The sequence below is a fragment of the Tripterygium wilfordii genome, chromosome 9 (assembly GCF_013401445.1).
Source record: "Tripterygium wilfordii isolate XIE 37 chromosome 9, ASM1340144v1, whole genome shotgun sequence".
NCBI classification, from domain to species: Eukaryota; Viridiplantae; Streptophyta; class Magnoliopsida; order Celastrales; family Celastraceae; genus Tripterygium; species Tripterygium wilfordii.
Window position 1 is genome coordinate 10,932,599 of NC_052240.1, and position 24,211 is coordinate 10,956,809.

The 24,211-nt window shown below is 38.3% G+C and overlaps 1 protein-coding gene across 2 annotated transcripts; it reads right to left on the reverse strand.

The window, feature by feature from the left end:
• Nucleotides 1-10: 10 nt before the first annotated feature.
• Nucleotides 11-22,682, reverse strand: LOC120004803 (sister chromatid cohesion protein PDS5 homolog A-like). Of its 2 annotated transcripts, none has more exons than XM_038854111.1 (33): nt 22,394-22,682; nt 20,588-20,791; nt 20,194-20,375; nt 19,589-19,715; nt 19,225-19,440; nt 18,641-18,857; nt 18,390-18,535; nt 18,142-18,287; nt 16,304-16,453; nt 16,161-16,209; nt 15,637-15,828; nt 14,612-14,794; nt 14,129-14,283; nt 13,922-14,048; nt 13,646-13,795; nt 13,493-13,552; nt 13,256-13,392; nt 13,039-13,156; nt 12,788-12,922; nt 12,463-12,662; nt 6,447-6,603; nt 6,163-6,309; nt 5,465-5,545; nt 4,715-5,368; nt 4,515-4,619; nt 3,592-3,671; nt 2,850-2,901; nt 2,672-2,758; nt 2,524-2,561; nt 1,965-2,027; nt 1,725-1,876; nt 591-997; nt 11-486 (listed from the first exon to the last, which is right to left on the reverse strand). In XM_038854111.1, the coding sequence occupies exons 1-33, from the start codon at nt 22,484-22,486 to the stop codon at nt 442-444; spliced, it is 5,055 nt and encodes a 1,684-aa protein (XP_038710039.1). In that variant the 5' UTR covers nt 22,487-22,682; the 3' UTR covers nt 11-441. The 2 variants fall into 2 exon arrangements, with proteins under 2 accessions (XP_038710039.1, XP_038710040.1); XM_038854112.1 differs by having other exon boundaries at nt 12,463-12,659; nt 22,394-22,681.
• Nucleotides 22,683-24,211: the final 1,529 nt, after the last annotated feature.

Consider the following 24,211-nt stretch of genomic DNA (forward strand, 5'->3'; position numbering starts at 1 on the left):
TTGCATAATATGGCACAAAAAGAAAAAAATAACCAAAAGGTAAAATTACCAAAAGAGGTATAACTGTACGTCACCTATCTTCTACTTGGTCAATTAGACAGATGCAACAAAATCCCAAGACAATTCAATTCAATATTCAACATCTACCACTACCAACTACCACAGAAATGCACTGCTTGCTAAACCCTTCACCATCCAAATTCTGTCATATGCAGCTAATAACATTATTTGTATCTAATCCTCAGGATCTCCACTGTTAATTTTACATGCTATGAGCATCTGCTTCATACATCTATTATTATTATCTTCACACAATGGGCATCCATCTTCATTTATCGTCAGCTGTCTTCCACCAACAAATCAGGAGTCACTTGACTCTGACATTCAAGTTCAACTGCATTTCCACAGTTTCTTCATGCTGAATGATTTAGAGGCCAATGCTTATTGCTTTGGTCTTGATTTCCCGACCTTGTTCTTCCACTTACTCTGCATTCCATAGAAACAAAAGAAGTTGCATTAAGATTAAATGGGTGCTGGCTTTGCATACTAGTAATTTAGAGACCAAAAGCAGAGAGTCTGAGGATGATTACAAGAGGCTCATCATCAGAGTCAGAGATCTCAGCATCTTCAACATCTGGAAGACTAGACAATTCCATGTCGGATTTCCTTGGATTCATATATTCCTTTTCTACAAAATCGGGTTCGTCTTCATCTGATTCAGTAGAGGCTCCATTTGATTCATCAGCCTCTTTCCCTTCCGACAAAAATTCCTCTTGAGCATCATGATCTTTAGCATCTTGTGGGCTGCCCTTTATAGGCTCATCAACTTTTCCTGTGGATTCTGATTTTTCCTCTCCATCTGATTCTTCTATTTGGCTAGGAACCATACCTCTGACTTCCAATGCTTCCCCAGAAGTTGATGTCACTTCCTTATCGGATTCTTCCACGTCTCTTGGGTTGTCATCCACACTTTCTGTGTGCTCCCCACGCATATCACCTGCAAGAGAACAATGTGACATTACAAAAAAGACCAGCACGTCTTCTCTGGTAAGGATGTGCCAAATTTTGTGAGTATGTGATGCAAAAAGCAACTTCTATATACATAAGAAGGTCACTATTTAAATAACACACAAATTCACACAGATCTATAGCATAAATCTTGTCTTAGTACATATGTATTTGTGGCTGATTCAAAGATCCACAAAAAGACCTGCTGTGAGATCTAAGAAATACAATTCCCAGAATTCAAGGTACTTCTTCATTGATAATCAGTGTATATAATAAGTAAATTTCTAAGTAATTTCCAGAAAAAGAGAAAATTCTTAAAGCTTCTGAAACATAAGTGTTAGAATTCCTCAAACCCTGCATTGTCCTTTGGTCAACGCAATATTTCTATCTTGTTCAGCCTATCCTGAATTGTCAAAACATCAACGCAATATTCAGAAATTTAGTCTGCTCACTCCACCCCTCAATTTTCCATACTCGAACAATTCGAGCTTCAGATATATACACACACACATACACACACACACACATGTTTTTCGTGATCACATGCAAATCCTTGTTCACCGCAGAAACAACCATTTTAGAAAACTGCAACAAATCAAAATTAATAGACCTCAACAATTATGATCAGTCACGAGATTGGGAAGAAAAAGGAAGATAATAGGAAATCTTGGTCATTTTCATGACATAATAATGAGAAATAAAAAGAGACATTTCACCTGATTTTACATAATCACTTTTAGATGATGGGGAGGGTTCAGGATTAGATAAATCAGAATCCCCTTTGTCCTTGGCCTCAGAGAAATTACTTTTTGATGCGCTTTTTTGCCCATGCTTCAAGTTTTTCTTTGGAGTTCGTTTTCCTTTAACTCTACATAAGAAAATACACTTATTCATAATCCAGATTAGAAACTTAAATAAGCATTAATTGCAATTGGGATGAAAAAAGTATGACTCACAGCTTTATTGACTTCTTATCCTGACGAGAACCACCTGAAGTTTTTTGTGTACGTACAGACGCCCTGTATGACAATAAATGAGATGCAAGAAAGAACAGAAGATACATCCCCAAACTCAGCATCACATGATCTATAGCACCTCCGACATAAATGAGATGCAAGAAGAGCAAAAGATACATCCCTAACCTAAGCATCACATGGTACTATATATAGCACTACCGGTGTAAATGAGATGCAAGAAAGAACAGAAGATACATCCCCAAACTCAGCATCACATGATCTATAGCACCTCCGACAAAAATGAGATGCAAGAAGAGCAAAAGATACATCCCTAACCTAAGCATCACATGGTACTATATATAGCACCACCGGTGTAAATGAGATGCAAGAAAGAACAAAATATCAAATGATACTAAATATCACCACCGCCACAAACCACACCATCAGACAAAAGAAAGCACGGGAATATTGCAAATAGACTTATGCAGACATCAATTTTCACTAGATAATGGAAATGAAAATTTGTCAATTTGAGAAAATTATTAGTCTAAAGACTTACACTCCTGTAGAAACGGGACGCTTCGATGAACTTGGTTTCTGCACATAATATGGAAAAATAACTAATTAATCAATAGCTGTTGATTTACCATAAACCATGCGATAACTTTCAAACTTCAATGAAATAATAACAGGAAAGAAGATTTGACCTTTGTAGACTTGCGGTCATTGTCAACAAGGTTCCACCGCTCTCTCTCTAAACGGAGGACTTCGACATCTCCATCCTCATATTTTACCTAACGATTTCAAAAATATGTAATATCAAGAAAGTCATGGATGACTACAGGTAAGATCTCTCATAATGAGATCAGCAAAGGTGAAGCTTACCACATGCTTCCTTTTTATGGGGTCGTAAGACTTGACAATGCCTTCATAAAACCTGCCATTTTGAGCAGTGAGGAAAATCATCGCCAAAGTATTCAAGTCCATATTATACAGAAATGTTCATCTGCTTACGGGATACAACAATGACAAGAAGTAAGCATAGTCAACATGTTGAAAGGCAGAACAAAACCAGAACAATTGAGTGCAGGGGAAGTAGCATCTCTCATAATAGTCTTGTTTATAGAGCTGTCTAAAATGGTTCAATGGTAACTCAACTGAAGGCCCAAACCTTAAGGTAAGGATGATATGCAAAGCAACTTGGATGGATAACTTTTTACTAAGCTCCATGTCAGATGAAAGAAACTCTACAAAAAAACATTGGCCTTGACAGAACAATAAAACGGGATGGCATAGAGAAAGGAACTATCATGCAGCTAAATCCGATACCCAGTAACGTACGATCAAATGATTACTGCAGGAATTCATGCATATATGATATACCAATTCATATGAATTTAATGGGAAAAAGTTCAAGGGAACCTAATGCAGTAGCACTCATATAAATGGGATACAGAAGGTTTCTAAAATCAAATCCCTTAGATATCACAACATGACCAATATATCTCGGAAACCTTATCTCTAAATCCAGATCATGTATATTTATTTCTCCTTCCATATTAATTGAATAGCAAACATGAGATTTTCTTAATTTCGTGTTCTGCATCATAATCAAAAAGATACTCACTGCTTATCCATGGGCCACCAAACTTTGATGCTACAGCCAATCAAGTTCTCAATGTCAATACCAGCTTTCTTTGTTGTGCACTGAGAAAATAAAAAATGAAGCGTTAAATATTATGTTAGAAGGTATCGGTGGTTTTATAGTTGGTGTAAGAGAGATAAGCCAGAAGAATAGATAGTAAAAATAAATAAAGAAGCTGGTAAGAAAATTGCTTAGCATAACAAGACACACGTACGTGAATATATATAACAGCATGATTATGTTTTACATAATGAAATTGGACCAGAGAATTAAAACCAAATTTAATTTCAGCTTACTCAAATCATTTTATCAAGAGCATGCTGAAGTGGACAGAGTATATTTAAAAGGATGGATATTGAAGATAGCGTGGAAAAGAAACAGCCCCTTTAAGATCAATTATAAAATCAATTCCGTCAATAGATGGGGAAACAGTACAAGATTCTAATCAAACTATTAAATCACTAAAAGATTCTAATCAAACTATTAAATCACCACTATCTTGTTACAAGAATAATTGAAAGGACACTCTTGCAGTTGTCGCTGCGACTTTACTGACTCTAATAATTGACAAGGTCAAAATTATTTTTAATTTGAATTTCACACCTATCAGCAATTGAAATATAGAAAACAAAAAATTTGTGAGGGAGCATAAAGAAGTAGAAAAGAAAAAAAAAAGAAAAGCAATAAAAGATTTAAGCTACCAAAAGACAATGGCAAGAATGACAATTATCATATACTTTACGCTACTCAATAAAGGCTCTATATTAGCACAGCATTGTGAAGCAAAATAGCAAAGCTATTATAAATGCAAACCCAACTGGCTTGTAAATGCAAAAGTGCAAAACCAATTGAGCTTTAACGAGAAAGAATTTAATAATAGTCAGAATAAACAAAAAAGTGTTCACCTTTGCCAATCCTGCAACGCTTCTTCTTTTCCTCTTTTTGGTGGATCCACTGGGAGACTTAACATCATTAGTTGTGTTGGCCTGATCAGACTCCATCGTAGGCTTCTGCAAGAAGCAGAAAAGAAATAGGCATTTACAAGTGCTTCCAAAAAGGATTAGGAAGGGTAAATCAAGAAGTAATTAAACAATAAATATTTCACCATCATATCACTATCATCAGTTTCTCCATCTTCATTTGCCTTATCAGTGAAGGCGAAATCAGAAACTTTACTTTTATGCTTTGATGAAACGCTACGATTCTTTCGGATGCATGACACCAACAAATCTGACTCAGTGCTTTCAACCAAGTTTGTTGGCATAGAGTTTTTGTCCCCCGAATCAGATTGAAAGTTGACAGCCACTTCAGATGGAGAAACTCTTGCCTGAGGCAAAGCACCCGCTGAAGCTTGTAAAGAATCCTTTGACGTACTATTTGGTGATCTGAAATATCCAGATGATCTGCGGCGTTTAGGGACTGGAATAGATGTTGGGCCACTAGCTTTTCTTTTTCCAACTTTTTTATGGTCCGGATCTGATTTGATCTTCGGCTTGGGAATATGCTTGTGACCATTGCTTGATTCAAACTTACTAGATGAGTCTAGATTATCAAAATTTATTTCCCTCACCATCTTCAAGATATCAACATCATCATTATTCTCTTCTGTTGGTGAGGACTTGTTCATCTTGGCCTTTCCTGCCTTGGCTCCCTGAGATTTTAAACGTTTTATGATTTTTCCCAGAGGCACTTCACTCCCTTCGATTTCACTGTCCTTCAGAATTTCATCCTCGGCAGTTTCAGTATTAATCTGATGTAACTGGATAAAAGGTTTCAGAAGTTAATGAAAGATTGAAAGTACACACCCAGCACTAATATCATTTTCTATAAAAACTTTTAAAGAATTAGAGCTTACCCCTTCCTCAGTTTCTAACTTTAGTGATTCAAAGTGAGATAAAACATTCTCATCAGCCAACCATGTCTGGCCCCCACTCGCCTATCCAGTATACAAAATGGAATTAAAACGCATGTTATCAAATCAAAATCTGTCAAAATAATAGCAAATTGTGGGGGGAAAATGACTACTATACAAACACAATTAAAAAGTATAATCTGCTGGCAAATTAAATTTCCATCTTTTTCCTTTTTCCTGACTTAATAGGGCACGTATATTCTATCTGGGTTGTGTCATTACTTGATCTTACAGAAAGGCAGGGAAGGAGGGAGATAATCGATATGCTAGGTTACCTCCACAGGTAATATCCACCTTCAAGCACCACATTTAAAAGATATTGAAAAATAGAAATCAGGAATCTACTATCTTGACCAGATTGCATTAAAAGAGCCACAGAAATTTAGATGCCACATGTTCCCCCAGAGGGAACAACTTTTATAATTTATACTATATGGAGCCTTATCCTCTCCTCCAAACGGACCTTTAGATTCAAAGAAAACAATACGAAACTATATATGTTAAAACAAGAAAATTATGCGGTACGGTGCCACTTTTAAAAAAAAAAAGAAGAAGAAAAAAATGCAAAGAACCCGTGATTCCCTCCTATTCGAATGAAGCTAATACCTTGTCTGGTGACATTAAAGAGGAAGGTGACTTACCAGAGATTCATCCCCCTCTGTCTTTTCAATTGGTTTGTACAGCATTGCAGGCAAGGATACTGTTGCGGTTAATTTCTGTAAATCATCATCCTTTTGAAAAAAACGTTTGGTAATTGACAGCCCGAGGTCACAAATAGCATGTGAATTCTGCAAAAAACACGACGTTGTTCTGTTGAGACAAATGTCAAATGCCAGTTGCTCCTAAGGGCACTGAATAATGGTTGCAGGACCATAAACTAAACAGCAGAAAACATGATAAAAGTCAAATATACTTTTTTCCCAACCTTGGAAATTGCCACGTCGACTATATCTTCTGAGCACTTGATGCTTTGGAAGATAGAGATAACTGCACAGATACTCTCCTTCTCCTTGTTGGTACTAGCTTCTGACATAACATCTTCATCCTTTTGCAGAAGCATAGATAGAATTACGTGCAGTTGCCTGTAAAAGACATAATTAGTTTAATGAACCTACATCCACACAGCAGAGCTCGCCTTACGGGTTCAAGCAACTTTCTATTTTTAGTTTTTATTGTTGTTTCTGTCAGCAGCTTCTTCTATATGCTTTATTTTAAAGTGAAACTGAAAGCTCCCGCTTGGCCAACTACAAATTACAGCTCCCAAGAGGTTGAGTATTGAAGTGGTTAAATAGGCCCAGTTGCTATAAAGTGTTTAAGCCGGTGATGGCACAAGGTCCTTCATACAACGTTTAAAAGGACAAAACAGTGCAACTCCCCCATGGTGAAGGTGCTCCATCTAGAGGGTCACACGGGACTCTGTGCAAGAGCATTTGTCAAAACTGATCCCAATAAACATGAGTGTATTTGCAAGCTGGAAAATGAACCCAACTTACATGATTTTAAATATCCCACCACCACACACTTAAGGAAATCAATAATGCCAACTGAATAGAATAACAAAATAGATAAAGTCTGTCACTAACACACATAAAGAGCAAGAAATACGAGTAAAATATCTTTCAACTGCATGAAACCCTTGACCGTGAAGACCACATACGCACGAATGACATAGAAGTGCTAATAACTAACTGAAAGAATACACCCGCACTGACCCATCTACTCTGCTACTAAATAAACTACTAATAACCTTGTACTGCATCAATCTCAAAACAAGGACATAGTAAAAAAATTTATCGAGTGAGGCATGCATTATACCAATAGTATCCCCTCTCTCAGCCAGCATCTATTAAATAGAAGTTCAAGTAGGAATACTAGGAACAAAGTATTAGGTTGTTAGAATATGTAAGGGTAGTTCAGTCATTGCACATATGTTAACAGTATAGTAGACAGTGTTAGGGTTGTAATCGTTAAATGTTAAAGAAAGAGGAGGAGAAGAAAAAGTATGTGAGAATAAATTGACGACTACTGTCTCTTTAGTTTCATGGTATCGGAGCCGGGTTGGCTCGCTGGTTGCACATGGTGATCATCGGCTGCAGTTTATCAGTGCAAATCTGGGTACCTACATCGCGAGTTTCTGCTGCGCACTTCTATCGCGATCTGGGTTTCTAGCGCGAGTGTTGCTAGTATTTCTTCTCTCCTGGTGTGTGCTTCTCCTTTTCTGGTTGCTGGTTGCTGCTGTCTCTGTTTTAGACAGATTGTGGTAGAGGTATTGTGCGTGTGTGAAATTTCTGGTTGCTGGTTGCTGGTATTGTGCGTGTGTTAAATTTCTGGTTGCTGGTTGCTGCTGTCTCTATTTTAGACAGATTGTGGTGAAGGTTTGTTGGTGTGTCTCTGTTTTAGACAGATTGTGGTGGAGGTTTGCTGTTGTCTCTGTTTTGGACAGATTGTGGTGGAGGTTATTGTGCGTTGTTCAAGGGTTTGCTTGATTCTGTGTGAATCATGGCTGAGACTAGTGAAAAGAAAGCTGTTGCAGAAATCATCCCAACCTCGTATCGTATCACAGACAGGAAATTAAATGGTACAAACTATGGTCACTGGAAACGAGTTATTAGAAGATATCTCTCGGGTATTGATATGGAGAAACACTTGACCGAGGATGCACCGACTGAGCTGAAGGCCAAGGCACAATGGCAGAAGGAAGATGATAAACTTTTCACTTTAATTCAAAATACTATGGAAAATTCTGTAGATGATATGATTGGGCATTGTGATAGTGTCAAGGAGATGTGGACATATTTAGAAACATTGTATTCTAGTAAGCAAAATCTGTTTCATGTTCATGAGCTACTAGCTGGGGTATATCGTGCAGATCAGAAGGGACGATCTTTACTTGAATATTACACTGACTTCAAAACCAAATTTGAAGAGATGAGGACTTTGTATCCTATTACAGCTGATGTGAAGAAAATGCAGACCCAACAGGAAGAGGTCGCTGTTCAGTGTTTCCTTGCTGGGTTGGAGTCGCAGTATGAGATTGCTCGTACTCAATTACTTACTGATCCAGAGTTACCTTCCCTAGCTGAAGCATTCTCTCGCTTGCGCAAAGTTTGTAAGGATTCTGGTAATGACATCTCGGGAGTATCTGCTGTTTCTGGTGATACCTCTGCTTTATTGGGTTGGACACCACCAGCTGGTGGTAATAGGGGTGGTCGTAGTGGTGGTCGAGGAGTTCGTGGTGGTGGCCGTGATAATGGAGGACGTGGAGGTCTAAGGATATGTTATTATTGTGGTGAGCAAGGTCATTTGAAAAAGAATTGTTGGAAATTGAATGGTAAACCATCCATTTCTTCACGGTTTGCTAATGCCGTTACTCAGGAGGGTATTTTGCCTACTCCTACCGGAGTTGTGTCTTCTTCCATAGCATCCAAACCTGATGGCCATATTCTGATATCGGCTGATGAATATGCTCAGTTTACTCAATTTCAAGCTACCCAGTCTGCTGCCACCCTTGTTCAGTCAGGTAATCCAACTGCTTGTCTTTCTTCGTCCTTCGGTGATTGGGTCATTGACTCCGGAGCCACCGACCACATGACTAGCAATACAGGTATCCTTTCTTCATTTCAGTCCTCCCCCACTCTACCAAATGTCATTCTAGCCGATGGCTCAAATGTTCCTGTGCTTGGTAGTGGTACGGCCTCGCCCACTTCCACTTTATCTCTCTCCTCTGTTTTGTGTTTACCTCATTTCCCTTTTAATCTATTATCTGTCAGTCGAATCACCCAAGCATTGCACTGCTCTGTTAACTTCTTTCCTGATCATTGTATGTTTCAGGATCTGGTGACGAAGAAGGTTATTGGTAGAGGTCGTTTGTCTAATGGTCTATACGTTCTTGCTGCTGAAGCTTCACCAGTGCCACGGCCAGTTGCTTCCACTAGTACTACCTCATTCTATCAGCTGCATTGTCAATTTGGTCATCCCTCGTTACAAGTTTTAAAGCGTCTTTGTCCGTCTTTAGGTTCAGTGTCTCAATTAGAGTGTGAGGCATGTCAATTTGCCAAACACCATCGAGCGTCTTACATTCCTCGAGTTCATAAACGGGCTGCGTCCCCCTTTGAGTTGATTCATTCAGACATTTGGGGTCCTTGTCCTGTTATATCTCAGTCTGGATTTCGTTATTTTGTCACTTTCGTTGATGATTTTACTCGGGTAACTTGGTTATATTTAATGAAAAATCGTTCGGAGTTGTATTCTATATTTTGTGCTTTTCATGCTGAAGTTCAAACTCAGAATAATGCTTCTATTCGGATTTTACGTAGTGATAATGCCAAAGAGTATTTCTCTAACTCTCTTTCTTCTTATCTTGTTCAACATGGCATTGTTCATCAGTCATCTTGTGTTGTCACCCCACAACAAAATGGGGTGGCTGAAAGAAAGAATCGTCATTTGATGGAAGTTGCCAGGGCTCTATTATTTCATATGAAGGTTTCTAAGGTATTTTGGGCTGATGCTGTTCATACCGCATGTTACTTAATCAATCGTATGCCTTCTTCGATTCTTGATGGTAGTATTCCTTATTCGCTTATGTTTCCTTCTCAACCTCTCTTCTGTCTTCCTCCACGTATATTTGGATGTGTGTGTTTTGTGCAAGATGTCCGACCTAAAATCACTAAACTTGACCCGCGGTCTCTGAAATGTGTCTTCTTGGGATATTCTCGTCATAAAAAAGGGTATCGTTGTTTTTCTCCTGATCTAGGTCGATATTTAATCTCAGCTGATGTTACATTTTTTGAGTCTACTCCTTATGGTAGTGGTTCTTCTACATCTTCTTTTGTTCCCGAGGATGAGTTTCTTGTCTACCGTATATCTGAACCTAATCCTTCTCTTGAGTCTTCTCGTCCTCCCATCACTCAAACATATTCTCGTTATAGCTGGCACCATCCTTCGACACCTCGAGTGGATTCTTCTGTGGCACCTAGGACAGACCAAGACACTCAGCCTCTACCTGTCTCTTCCTCCCCAGATCCGAGTTCTCTAGCTTCTGATGCTAGTCCTGATTTACCTATTGCTCTCCGTAAAGGTAAACGATCTTGTACCTATCCTATCTCTTCATTTGTCTCTTATAAAGGTCTATCTCTTGTTTCTCGGTCTACTATTTCTTCTCTTGATTCTGTTACTGTTCCTAAGTCTATTTCAGAGGCTCTTTCTCATTCTGGGTGGAGGCAGGCAATGGAAGATGAGATGTTTGCTCTTAAGGAGAATGGTACTTGGAATCTTGTTTCCCTCCCAGATGGAAAACATGCTATTGGTTGTAAGTGGGTCTTCACTGTTAAAGTGAACCCCGATGGTTCTGTGGCTCGCTTGAAGGCTCGGTTAGTGGCAAAGGGCTATGCTCAGACATATGGTGTTGATTATTTAGAAACATTTTCTCCTGTTGCCAAGATTGCTTCTATTCGATTGTTTATTTCTCTGGCTGCTACCTACCATTGGCCTTTACATCAGTTAGATGTTAAGAATGCCTTTTTACATGGTGATTTGGTTGAAGAGGTCTACATGGAGCAACCACCCGGGTTTGTTGCTCAGGGGGAGTCTGGGAAGGTATGTTTTCTTCGGAAATCATTATATGGGTTGAAACAATCTCCTCGCGCTTGGTTTGGTAGATTTAGTGAAGTGGTTATTGAGTTTGGATTGTGCCGGAGTGCTCTTGATCATTCGGTTTTCTACAGACAATCTGAGCTAGGTTGTATACTTTTGGTGGTCTATGTTGATGATATTGTGATTACTGGGAGTGATAGTATGGGTATTACTGCTCTCAAGTCCTTTCTTCACACCAAATTTCAAACAAAGGATCTTGGACCTCTCAGGTATTTCTTGGGTATTGAAGTGTCACGTAGTAAGCAAGGTGTTTTTCTATCTCAGAGAAAATATGTACTTGATATACTCAATGAGACAGGGTTGATTGATACTAAACCCTGTGAGGCACCTATGGTGCCTAATGTGAAATTGGCTGCTGAAGATGGTGTTCTACTTGCTGATCCAGAACAGTTTAGGCGATTAGTTGGAAAACTTAATTATCTTACAGTGACACGGCCAGACATTGCTTTTCCAGTAAGCGTGGTTAGTCAGTTTATGTCATCTCCTCGGACATCTCACTGGGATGCAGTAATTCACATTTTAAGGTACCTTAAGGGTGCTCCAGGCCGTGGGATTGTTTATCAGGATCATGGTCACATTAGAGTTGAAGGAACAGGTCGTGGGGTTGTTTATAAAGATCACAATAACATTGGAGTGGAAGGATTCTCGGATGCTGATTGGGCGGGTTGTCCTATAGACAGACGGTCTACTACAGGTTATTGTGTCTTTGTTGGCGGGAATTTGATATCATGGAAAAGTAAGAAGCAAAGTGTGGTTGCAAAATCAAGTGCAGAGTCTGAGTATAGAGCCATGGCTCAGTCTATTTGTGAACTTATGTGGGTTCGTCACTTACTTGAGGAGATTGGTATGAAGGACTCAGCTCCTATGCAATTGTGGTGTGATAATCAAGCAGCTATTCACATTGCTTCTAATTCAGTGTTTCATGAACGTACAAAACATATCGAGGTTGACTGTCATTTCATTCGAGAGAAACTCCAACAAGGAATGGTTTGTCTTAAACATGTTAGGACTGGAGATCAAATAGCTGATGTATTTACTAAACCTCTACCAGGGAGTCGGATAACTAATATTTGTAACAAGTTGGGCATGATTGACATCTATGCTCCAACTTGAGGGGGAGTGTTAGAATATGTAAGGGTAGTTCAGTCATTGCACATATGTTAACAGTATAGTAGACAGTGTTAGGGTTGTAATCGTTAAATGTTAAAGAAAGAGGAGGAGAAGAAAAAGTATGTGAGAATAAATTGACGACTACTGTCTCTTTAGTTTCAGGTGGAATTCAACTTAACTGGTAAAGTAGTTCAAATGCTTTGACATCCTTGCATTCGTCGACATTAGGACACGAATGGTGCGCAAGAACATGAACCAAAAATGGAAGAATGTATTCAGGATAAGATGTCAATGAATTTGCATCATTTTGCAAAGAGAGATGCCGTGCTTTTGCTTGTCGCTGCATTTGAATAATGTCAACTAGGTTCTGCTTCTCCTGCTATTCAAATAAATATTAAGATCCAACCGATAAAATTTTATGATGCATGCCATATTGACGGTAATAATAGGCAATGACTTAGGTGTTCAGAATAAGATTGAATTAAACATGTCCAGTAGATATACCTCTTCACATTCAAGGGGCTTGGATCCAGTCTTGTTGAATAAGAAGGCACAAGCATACTTTACATCCAATAGTCTATCCTTTATGTAATTATGAACTTTGTTCAGAAATAGTTTCCTTGCTTGAGGAAAAGGAATCTACAGGAACCAAAAGTAGGGGGGGAAAGAACTGTTAACATGAAAGCAATAACTTATACTGTAATAGTCCAAGAAATATAAAGAGTTAAATGGGCCTTATCGATAGGACTGTTCACCTCAGGGGTCCTCAAGGTTAAGTGGAAGACATCAACAGGTATCTTAGAATCCCAGTGCCTTGACAGACGTAGAACCGCCTTTGCAGCGGCTAGCCTCAAATGGGCCTTATCAATAGGACTGCTTAACAAAACACACAATTGTGAGTGAAATCCCAATTGACTACCAAAACAGCAATACTTACCAAGCAAGACATCCAAGAAACATCAGCAAGTATACCTTGATTCTGTCTCTTTTGATATTTCTCCGAACGATAATATACTCCTAAGAGTTCCAATAAGGTCATCGATATTAGGCCGAAGTTGCGCATCTTTGACAGGCAAGTAGCTCTTGACCAACGTCTTAATCCCATATATCTGTGTGACAAAAAAATCTCAGTGTAAATCTATGTGAGACATTATCAAGTAGATATTCATAAGAACTCAGTCTCCATATTCATAAAAAAAAATAACAAACCTTCAACAAACAGTTTTCACTTCTGTCATCCCAACTTGCTTGCATGTCATCCTCTTCTTTCTGAAACAATGACACATACTTAAGCATGACAAAATTGCATGATAGATATAGGGAGGAGGTAACTGAAACATATGGAAGGACATGAATATATACACTATGGCATCCGAGAATTTTGCTTCTTATAAATTCTTGAATTTCACTTTCTCGTGTTTCAAATACTGGCATGGCAGTCTGCGCTATACATCCCAGAGATTGTAAGACAGCAGGTAAATGGGTCTTTTCCTCCAGCAAGTCAACTAACCTCTGCATATTCCAACATTTATCATTAAGATGGACATTCCCATGATCTGGGTACAAGTAGTTGATGGGGCAACAAAAATGGATATTAAGATAATTAGAATACCACTACATTGAATAGTAAAATAAAACCTTGTATAAAATAGAAAGGGACTTTAGTCCATCATCCTTTGTTATTGCAGCTAGGGCATGTACAGCATACTTGGCCTGTCGTCGAGTACCTTCTAAACATAGCCTCTCTAATATAAGATCTATTGAACTGCATAAAAGTAACAGGAAGATCATAAGCATGTATGTCAGGAACTGGGTTTAACAAGTGATACTTTCCCACAGCTGCACCTCGATGAAGCCGCTAATTGTTCTCTTATGGTACCACCAGCCCTCGCCAAAACATGCAAAATGCCTTCTTTCGTTATTTCATTGTCATCTTTCAAAAGAGTTACCAGCTGTTCCTCAACTCCACTGAGTAAAAATGGGCCGAAGCGTGCAAGAATCTGAAAATCCGTCAGGGGAAATGTACTCAAATATGTTAATATACAAATTCACAAACAATTTGGTCAATTAAACATCTCGATTCTTTAAAATGAATTTTAAAGAGGGCAAAAGATAAAAGACAACATAAGAATTGTAAATTACATATTTACATGCCGACAAAAGTTAAACACAAAGGGAACATAACTGATCTATTTAAGCCACAGAACCATGGCTAAAGACAGAATTTTTGCAAAGAGTGCAGCAAGACTTCTGTTTGATGGTTGGGGGAGGGGGGGGGGGGGGGAATCTATTTGCCATACTCAAGATGTAGGAATGACAGGTATTTACCACCAGCAGATCCATGCAAGATTGAGTATCTTGTGTATGGCCACCAGTTTTATGCATAGCAGCCTCCAGAAGAATTTCTTTCACATGCTCCTTGTTGAAAAGCAAATATGAACACTTCATGGAGAGATTGCTCAGAAAATCATAAAGTCGGTGTTTCTCACCAAGTATTTTCAGCAAATCATCCTGAGAATTTCAAAATAAGATATGAATAAGCCAATCCACAGAAAAAATAAATTGAGCTACATATTAAAAAAAAAGCACAGTGTAATCAGTTGAGACAAGTAAACTGGTCCTCCACCATTGGACTGTATTTGCAACAGTTACAGGTGTTGGGTATGGTGGGATGGGATGTCAACAAATGAAAAAATAACATGGAGGCAGTTGTAAAGAGTAGTGTGGAGTGTCAGTAAGGTGCCGAAGCTAGAAGATAATGCCTACCACTTGTGATGCTAAAATATGAGCTATCAATACAAACTTCTAACCATCAATACATAATTGTTGAAGATGATGACTGGATTGACATCTATAACAGAAAGAGAAATGACAACAATAAGAGATTACAAGTGGGCAAACTTAGTTCCAACAAAGAGTCAGATGGCTGAAATTGATAGTGGGAAGCTTCTAGGGCATACGTCATGACAGCAGGAATGACGGTAAGTTGACAGAGACAGGGCTCATACTACAATATGAAAGGAAGTGACCTTGATGAGCATCACTAAGGCCATACAGAAATTGTGATGCTATGAGAAGCGGTGGTAAGGGGGAAGGATTTAGTTGAGGATGTGATGTCAGGAGGACTTAACACCAAAAAGTTGGAAGTTGCACAAATGACCAGAGTACAAGTCTACATTCTAATCCTCACAAGTTCTTGGCAGTCCAATTAGCTAATAGCACACAGAGTGCCCGTCTTAAAAGGAATATCCAGTTTTTCAATCCTGTTTGTGACTCAGATCCAATCAAAACACTTTAATGGCACACATTGTGGATCCAAATATGCTGCTAGCCACCTCCACCTAGTTGCTTACCCGACTGGTAGAAGCTTGCTGGAAGCTAGTATTTGGATCAAGAAGATTCGTCAGAATCTTCCAGATATTAGCATCCTTCAATTGATCAAGAATATTAAAATTCTCCTCTGCCTTTGAAGGCTCAGAAAATGAGCGAGACATGATGCGAAAGCAGAACATTACTTTTTTCTGGATCTCAGAGGCATCCCCATCCTGCATGTGAATGAAATAAATTTCCTTAGTTTCGATATCAGTACCAGCAGTCCAGCATTTTATACTTAAGATTAGCAACTTTTAGGGTCCGTTTGGTAGAGCTTATATTTGGGAAAAATAAGCTAGCTTATAAGATGTCATAATATTTTTAAAGTTGACGCTAGCTCATATTTGACAATTTTACCATACACTAGCGTATTTTTGAAATAAGGTCGTTGGTGAATCTTATATTTTTGAACGTTTACACTAGTGTATATGTGTGTTCGATAAAGAAGTTTACGCTAGCTTATATATGCTTTACCAAACAGTCCTTATGTCTAAATTTTGCAAACCTGGTACATCTGCCGTAGAGACAGATACCTCTGCATTTCTTGCTGTAACCTGCAATCCAAGATCCCCAGGATTTATCAAACACATAATTTATCATACATACAGTAGGCCATATGGAAAGGCCAGTTCAAGCACCATAACATACCTTTGCTTCTGCTCCATTATTTTCTCAAGCGCCTTCACCTCAACTCTGTCAAATCTAGAGAACACTCTCACCCAACATTTTACTATATCTTTGATTGAGAACTCCGTAGGGAAAAGACACCCACATAGAACAGACTCAATCACATCTGATCTGCAAAACACATTAGCGAGTTTAAAACACAGGGTATAAACACAAACTAAGCAAAAGGAGAAAATTTTCGCAAAGCTTTTACCATGCACCACGACCTGATCTTCTGAATAATAACTAGAATCACGATAATTAGCTTTAGGAGTGATGACTGTTACCGTCACAGGTACAATCTAATGGAACTGGTTCCCACTAGGCCACTTGTGTAAATAATATACTATTTTCTAGAACAGTGTAAATAATAAGCTCACCACCAAAAAAATAATTTTGGAAAAGAAGTGAAAAGGGGACGAAGTCAAGCATCCATACCCAAGAAATTTTGTAACTTTTTCATAATTATGGCCAGAAAGAGTCAAGAGTATGAAACATTAGGAAAATGGACATCAGCGCAGCCTTTTTATGGATACATGAAGTTCAAATCACCAGAATAATTCTTACACTTCGCATCTCTGAATATATTACTAGCAACCTACCCTTATTGAGAACTAAGAAGTCCTCCCATTGACAGATAACCTAGGAAGCACCGACTCGGATGCGGGGACACGGAATGCGGGTGCGGGAACGCGGGGATTCGCAAAACCTCAAAGAATCCTGTATTTGAGTGCGGGAGGACTCGACAAATAAAAAATATTTACGTATATTTTATACATATATATTTACACACATCCAATAATATATACATTTATTACATCCAAATATATAATATACACATATTTATTTATAGTATATTATATACAAGTCAAACATTCAAACTCTTTCTGTCCATTAAGTATATTATATATAATATATAAAAAATATATTATCAAACCTTTTCTCTCCCATACTCCCAAGTCCCATCCCATCAAATATATTATATGTTATATATAATATATTAAATTTTATAATGTAATTGATAGTGTCATACAACTGTTTCCTCTTCACTTTTTCTTCTCCACTTTCTTACACGGTAGTCTGAACTAGAGAAGCTGATCCAGAGAGGCAGAGATGGATTTCTTCTCCACTTTCTTACACGGTAGTCGACCCAGAGAAGCTGATCCAGAGATGGATTTCTTCTCCACTTTCTTACACAGTAGTCGACCCAGAGAAGCTGATCCAGAGAAGGCGAAAGCAGTCGTAGCAGTGAGTAACGACTCACGCGGAGAAGTCACGACGAAGAAGGAGAGGGTCGATTCTTGAGTTTTAAGCTTCTGTCGTGTGAATTAAGTGAAATACCGAGTCAGTCCCGCATCTTACCCGCGTCGGAGGTGTGTCTCTGCAAGTCCAACTGTTGAGACGCGGTCAACGCGTGTCTCAGCCGCATTTCGGCGAGTCGAAGGCGTGGGCGAACTGAGTGCGCAGGGGACGCGGACTCGGCAACCATTTTGCCGAGTCAGTGCTTCCTAGCAGATAACTAAATCTTGCTAGCACTTACATAGGGAAATCTTTCTTGCGCCAACATAATGACTCACCATTTAAAGCCTGTAAAGCACAAAACACCCAAGAACCTAGAGAACTAAATTCACAACTCAAGCTGCTTCAAAGCCTAAGGCCCATGTGGCATTTAAATTATCAACTGGTCAATACTTTAGCCCAAACAGTTTGTATCATTTAGAGGTGTCAACTGTCATTGAACTTGGCTAGAAGAAACTGAGTTACAAATAACAAAGCAAAAAAAAACCATCATGCGCAAAATGCAACCTTGGAAGTCTTACCTGAAATCTTTGTCATAAAAACATCTCAAAATCTTCCCAGGAATCCAATCGTATCCACCAGGATCAGTCGAGCAATCAGAGCACCTCATGCAATAAGTTCGAAATATCTCAGCCAATCTCTCCATGGCATATTTTTTAACAAGTAGCTGGATTTTTGGGAAGGAAAACCAAATCATTCTATAATTAGGGTTTGCTGCATAGTTTGATAAACATAACCACCAAGAGTATCACAGAAAAGGCATGCATACAGATTTATCTCGAAGTCGCTCTGCAACTAGTTTTACAGTTTCAACTGGAGTGGAATCCAGGGCATGACATGCCATATCACTAATCACAGAAACTACTTCCTTTCGCACATTCTCATCATAGTCCAACAATCGATCGCAAAGGGCAGCTGAAAACATTTAAAATCAGTATGCCCATACTTAAATAAATGCATATATGATATATGCTTGTATGCATGAACATAAAAATACATAGACTAACTCAATGTACTTACAGATTATTTCAGGAGTCTCAGCTCTCGAAGGACTCGTCAATAGACAGCTCCTGACACGTTCAAGGACAGTCATCCGTACTACAACAACTCTATCACTCAATCTTTTTAAAAATTCTAAAAAGATTGGACGAAATGCTTCAGAGACACTGGAACCGGGTAACGCAAAGAGATCTCCAACTAACCTCACACCTTTTAGACGAGTGTCTAGCTGATCAGTCTGCAGTGATAGGAATCTTATGCTTAGAATCTATTCAATTAAAAGAGAGGTTGAAACTTTGGGAATGGGAGTAATACTAAGTTTACAAAGAACCTCTAATGAATTCGCATTACTGTAACTACCATAGATGAAAGAATACTGGCAAAATGGCTCATTTTCATGACAAAATATTAAGTCAAAGCAGGGCTAGATGTGACCTTCAAAAAGCATTACAATTTGATATGTGGAATGTGAGGACCATGAACATGAATGGCATGATCAGGAAGACATTTTGGCAGGAAAATTTAAAATTCGAATGAAACCAAGGAAATTAAAAGCCACATGCGTTGAGAAATACAGAAATCTTGAGTAACATATTTCTCATTACCAAAAGCTCTCCAGTGAGGTATGGTACAACTCCAAATAGGATCTGAGGAGCGCAACGATAAATGTCATAGATGACTTCATGGTAGTCAATTTGACTATTCGCCGGCCTATCTCCAGACATTGATGATATGAGGTACTGTTTTATGTCAACTTCAAGTTTTCCAGCGCAATTCTCTATGATATTCATCGCAAGCCTCCTTGCTGCCGCGGACATATCCTAGCATTACAATTTCAAAAAAAAAATCAAATGACTTCATAAATAATTAATGAAAAAGTTGTGATATTAGGCATCACAAACCAGGATGACAACCAGTGCATAGACTACAAAAAATCATTTGCATTTACAGACGAGAAGAAAAACGTACATGTTTATTACGGCCTAATACAGATAATATAACCAACAAAAGATCCTCTCGGATTTCCTCACTCTCCTCCAGGAGAAGAATCATAATTGTTTGCATTGATGATAAAACACTTTCTTGATGATCATCCCTGCATGATACAAAACCCAAGAGTGGTGATTATGAAATCATTTACTTCAGTATAACACAGTAACAGTTCAAAGAAAATGCAATGAAAAGCACAATGCAACTTTTTTATATATAAACATATACCCACCAACATTTAGGAGGAAAGTTAATACGATATCTTGAGGATGAATTCCCACCAAATGCTAACAAGAACAAGAAAAAAGCTACAGGCAAAGTAGCATCATTACACCCTTCTTTTCATCAAGATAAGAGTGTATGAAAGAGGTAACCATTAAGTATGTAATTTGTCCACGTATAAGCACTTAGAGACACACACAGAGTATGAGGAAATCCCATTAATGAAAAAGTGTTTATTATTTACCAATGAGAAAGAAGAAATGATAAACTAAAATAAATGAATTTCAAATATTAGGGGAAAATGACAATCGAAGCATGCTAGGATCAATATCAACAGAAGCACATTATGAAATAAAACACACCTGGCAACTGTAAAAAATGTAGTGAACATTTTATTCACCAGATCATCGCATTCAAGATCCAACATAACAACACACGACCTATATTTCGCAAGAGTTTCCAAAATGACAACTCTTCTTCCAAAAGAGGGACCACCAGCGTCGCTTAACCCACTAAAAGTGCCCACAATCAAGTGAAAAATATCCTGCAAATATATCCCAAATCAGTCACGTTAACTACACGTAGTGGCTTCCCGTTGATTTTCACATAGACTCATGTAGCCAACCCCATAAAGGCTCAGATGATGATGATGATGATGATGATGATGAATCACGTTAACTACAATTTCAAAAATAATAGGCAAAACAAGAGCATGTAAGCTAATGGAAAGAGTAGATCTTCACGGAAGAAATATACCTTTAGGACATCATCGTTATATGGAGCATTAGGTGCAGTTATCCGGGTTATTTCGCAAATACAGGTTGCAACAAGAAGCTTTACATCCTTATCATGATGCTTCAACAATTCAGGCTTGACAATTGAATTAAGAAAAAGCTGCATTGGCTCCAACTCTGAAGCAGATCGTGATTGTTCTATCTCCAAAAGGCTTGCTGCAGCTTGCTGCAGAAAGGGGAAAAATTCGTTTCAAGACTTACTCTTTTGAATGCAACTTTTTCTGGGGGTTTTGAATGTAAGTACAACCAATCAAACAGAAAACCTAACTTCAAACAGAAAGCAGAATAATTCACACACACCAGTGCCTCATGGCATTGGCACATGAGCATTTTGCCTTTTTGTTAACACCGAGTTTTCCATTTCCTAGAGGAACATCATGAGTGAATGAAAAGAGCACATCCCAATTACGTGGAAGTGCAAAAGTGAAGCATCATTATCTAAAAGTCAAAATCTCATACTGAAAAAAATTCTTCATTTATATTATTAGAAAACCAGAAACCCTCTTAGCATAAAGTGGACTGTGAAATCATGTTTTTTGAGCCAATTCAAGGGCCGTTAACCCCCCATTGAGGACCTGCTACAATCCTCAAATAATCCTGCTAACTAACCAACATCTGTAACAATAATGTCATCAGCAATAAACTCCTCAATGATTCATTATATAAGGATTTTTTTCCACAAATGCATGGAACTACTTAAGATACACAAATAGCCATGAAGGTAGGTAAACAACTCTTATGCACAAGGCTCTCACGATGGGCGGGTCAGGGACATGCAAGTTGTACGCAGGTCTTACCCCGCACAACATGTGGAGAGGTTGCTTCCAGGAATTGAACTTATAACCTCTAGGTTGCACCCATGCAATTCTACCACTAGGCTCGCCTTTTAAAAGGTAAACAACAACCATGCACAAGGCTCTCGCATTGGGCGGGGTCAGGGACAGGCAAGATGTATGCCTACCTTACCTCCACATAATATGTAGAGAGACTATTTCCAGGAATTGAACATGTGACCTCTAAGTTGCACCCCTGCCAATTTAGCCATGAAGGCTTGCAAATAATTGCTGTGCTGAGATAGAAGAAATATCTGAACTAGCACATTTAAACATAAAATTTTGCATCCCAGTAAAAGTAATTGGCCAAGCAGCCTAACTCTGAAAGCAAACCAACCTTCAAAAAACTGAGAAGATACTCCATTGAATTCAAACAACCATGAATTTCGAGTCTTTTTCTTTTCACTTCTCCCAAAATTTAAACCAAAAGAAATTTCTAATTTTACCAAACCATAATCTGATTATCTATAACAAATTATTAACTTCCAGAAAGCTTCACTAAAAAAGAAGAGAGGATCTTTGAAACTGCAACAAACTCTGCATGAATTAGCCCTAATTTAACGAAACTTCCATCTAGTAGCAGAAATTTAATGAATTCCACCTCCTAAAAACGCCAAAATCACCAAAGGCCACCGTTTATCCCTCAAACGAAGACAATTGGAATGTCCGAGAAATCAAAAGTCCAGTCTTGAGAGTGCAACGCAATTAGGCTCTAAGTAACCCACCCACAAAAGAAACGACAAAGCCCCAAAATTATCATTCCTCTCGTAATTTACTCACCCCACTCCTCTTTTGCACCCCAGACACTTAACAGGAAGTAACTACCCCGAAAGAACCATGTACTTCAATCAAAAGAATTCCAAAGCAATTGCTATAAAATTACAAATTAACTCGAAGAATTAGATAATTAAGTTGTGAAATTGATAAATGCTTACCTTTAAGAGCTTAATGAGAGCGTCCTTGGAGGACGGAGGCGTCTCGAGCTTCGATCCCACCTCCTTCAGCTGCTGCTGGAGCTTCTGCGCCATACTTGTCAGTCGAACGAAAAAACGGCACCGTTGTCTTCTATCCCCTTCGAAGAGCTAAAACCGGAATGAGCTATCCCATCCACTGGCTTCAAAGAAACGGAAAATCAAGCGAAAAAGAAGAAGAGGGTGGGATTTCTCTTGGTCTCTTTTGAACAAGGAACCGAAATGAACTCTAAATGTAATTGAAATCACGCGAACAGGCTGACTTCATGATATTTAACAACAACGTTTGTAAATCTTGAACTCTCTGACTATATCTATTTTTCCCTGAAATGCCCCTATATTCTTCAATTTTTGCTCTCATGCCCATAAATTTAACACCGTGCCCAAGCTTCTTGGATCTCTATTTTATTGATACATCTTTTAGTTTTGCATTAATACACAACCTTCCTTGTCAGTGAAAGTAATACGCCAATCAAATTTGATTTCCTTTTCTATTTATATTGACATTTTTTTGTTGTAGATGAGTGTTGTGCACAGTTAGTTAGAGTTTGAGATCAAATTACATTATGTCAAAAAAAGTAATAATTTAGAGAGATATCTTGGAGTGCCTTTGTTTTATGAAAAAAGTGGAATTCACTCCTTCCAATATTTGCTTGATAAAGTTAACTCTCATCTTAGCAATCGGAAAGCTTATATTATATCTCTAGCGGGCAGGATTACCCTCACTCAAAGTGTTCTTTCTGCCTTGCCAATTTATACTATGCAAACAGTTAAACTTCCAGTGACTACTTGTGAAGAGTTGGAGAAGTGTTGTCACTGTTTTATATGGGGATCTCATGGAGAGACAAAACGACCTCATTTGGTTAAGCAAAATAACTCGATGCAGGTTATTTTGCTTAAAGTCAAAAGTTTCATCTACTCAAATGAGGTTGTGGGTAGATTGGTTGGGAAAAGAAGCTTGAAGATCGAGAAGTTGGTTAGATGGATTCCTCCAGAGAATGGTTGGATTAAGGTCAATACGGATGGTGCTATTCAGACTGCGTTGAACTGAGCTATTGCTGGGGGTATAGTGCGTGATAATCTTGGGAATTGAATGGCAGGATTTGCCATGAACATAGGTAGTTGTTCTGTCCCTTGTGCTGAGTTATGGGGAGTTCTTATTGGGTTGAATTATGCTTGGGAGTTGGGGTATAGGAGGGTCATCATAGAGATGGACTCCAAGCTGGCAAATGATTTTATTACTAGCTCTACCATCCCTATGAATACTTTGATGCACTTAGTGGACCGTGTCCAGACCTTCATGAACAAATCAAATTGACAAGTAATAGTCAAGTATGTCTTTTGCGAAGCGAACCAATGTGTAGACTATCTTGCGTCTTATGCTTATAATTTACCTATGGGTGTTCATTTTCTTATTTCACCTCCTTCTTCCTCGTGTAATGATCTTATTATGGCTGACATTGTATGGGTTTCTTACCCCATAATGGTTACTGAATAAAGTTTTTCCTCTTTGTGATTAAAAAAAGAGTAATAATTTATGCATCAATTAGCCAACAAAATTAACATCCATTCATGCACCGCCAACTGAATTGAATGACTGTTGTCTATTATAGATTAATGAAAAAAATTATTTTTTAAATTATAGTAAATAATCATGATTATAAAAATGTTTCCAGATCAGAGTACGTAAATTTTTTTGATAAAATCCTAGAATTTTATTGTTAGTAACGTTTGCTTTGCAAACCCTACAATTTTATAACTAAAATCAGTACATCCGAGGGA

Bases quoted from the DNA above. Each gene is read 5' to 3' on its own strand.
- LOC120004803 (XM_038854111.1), bottom strand. From the start codon at position 22,486: ATGGCGCAGAAGCTCCAGCAGCAGCTGAAGGAGGTGGGATCGAAGCTC. The intron at 20,376-20,587 runs GTATATTTCTTC...ATATATTTGCAG, and splicing joins ATAACGATGATGTCCTAAAG to GATATTTTTCACTTGATTGT. The intron at 5,546-6,162 runs GTAAGTCACCTT...TATACTGGATAG, and splicing joins CAGAGGGGGATGAATCTCTG to GCGAGTGGGGGCCAGACATG.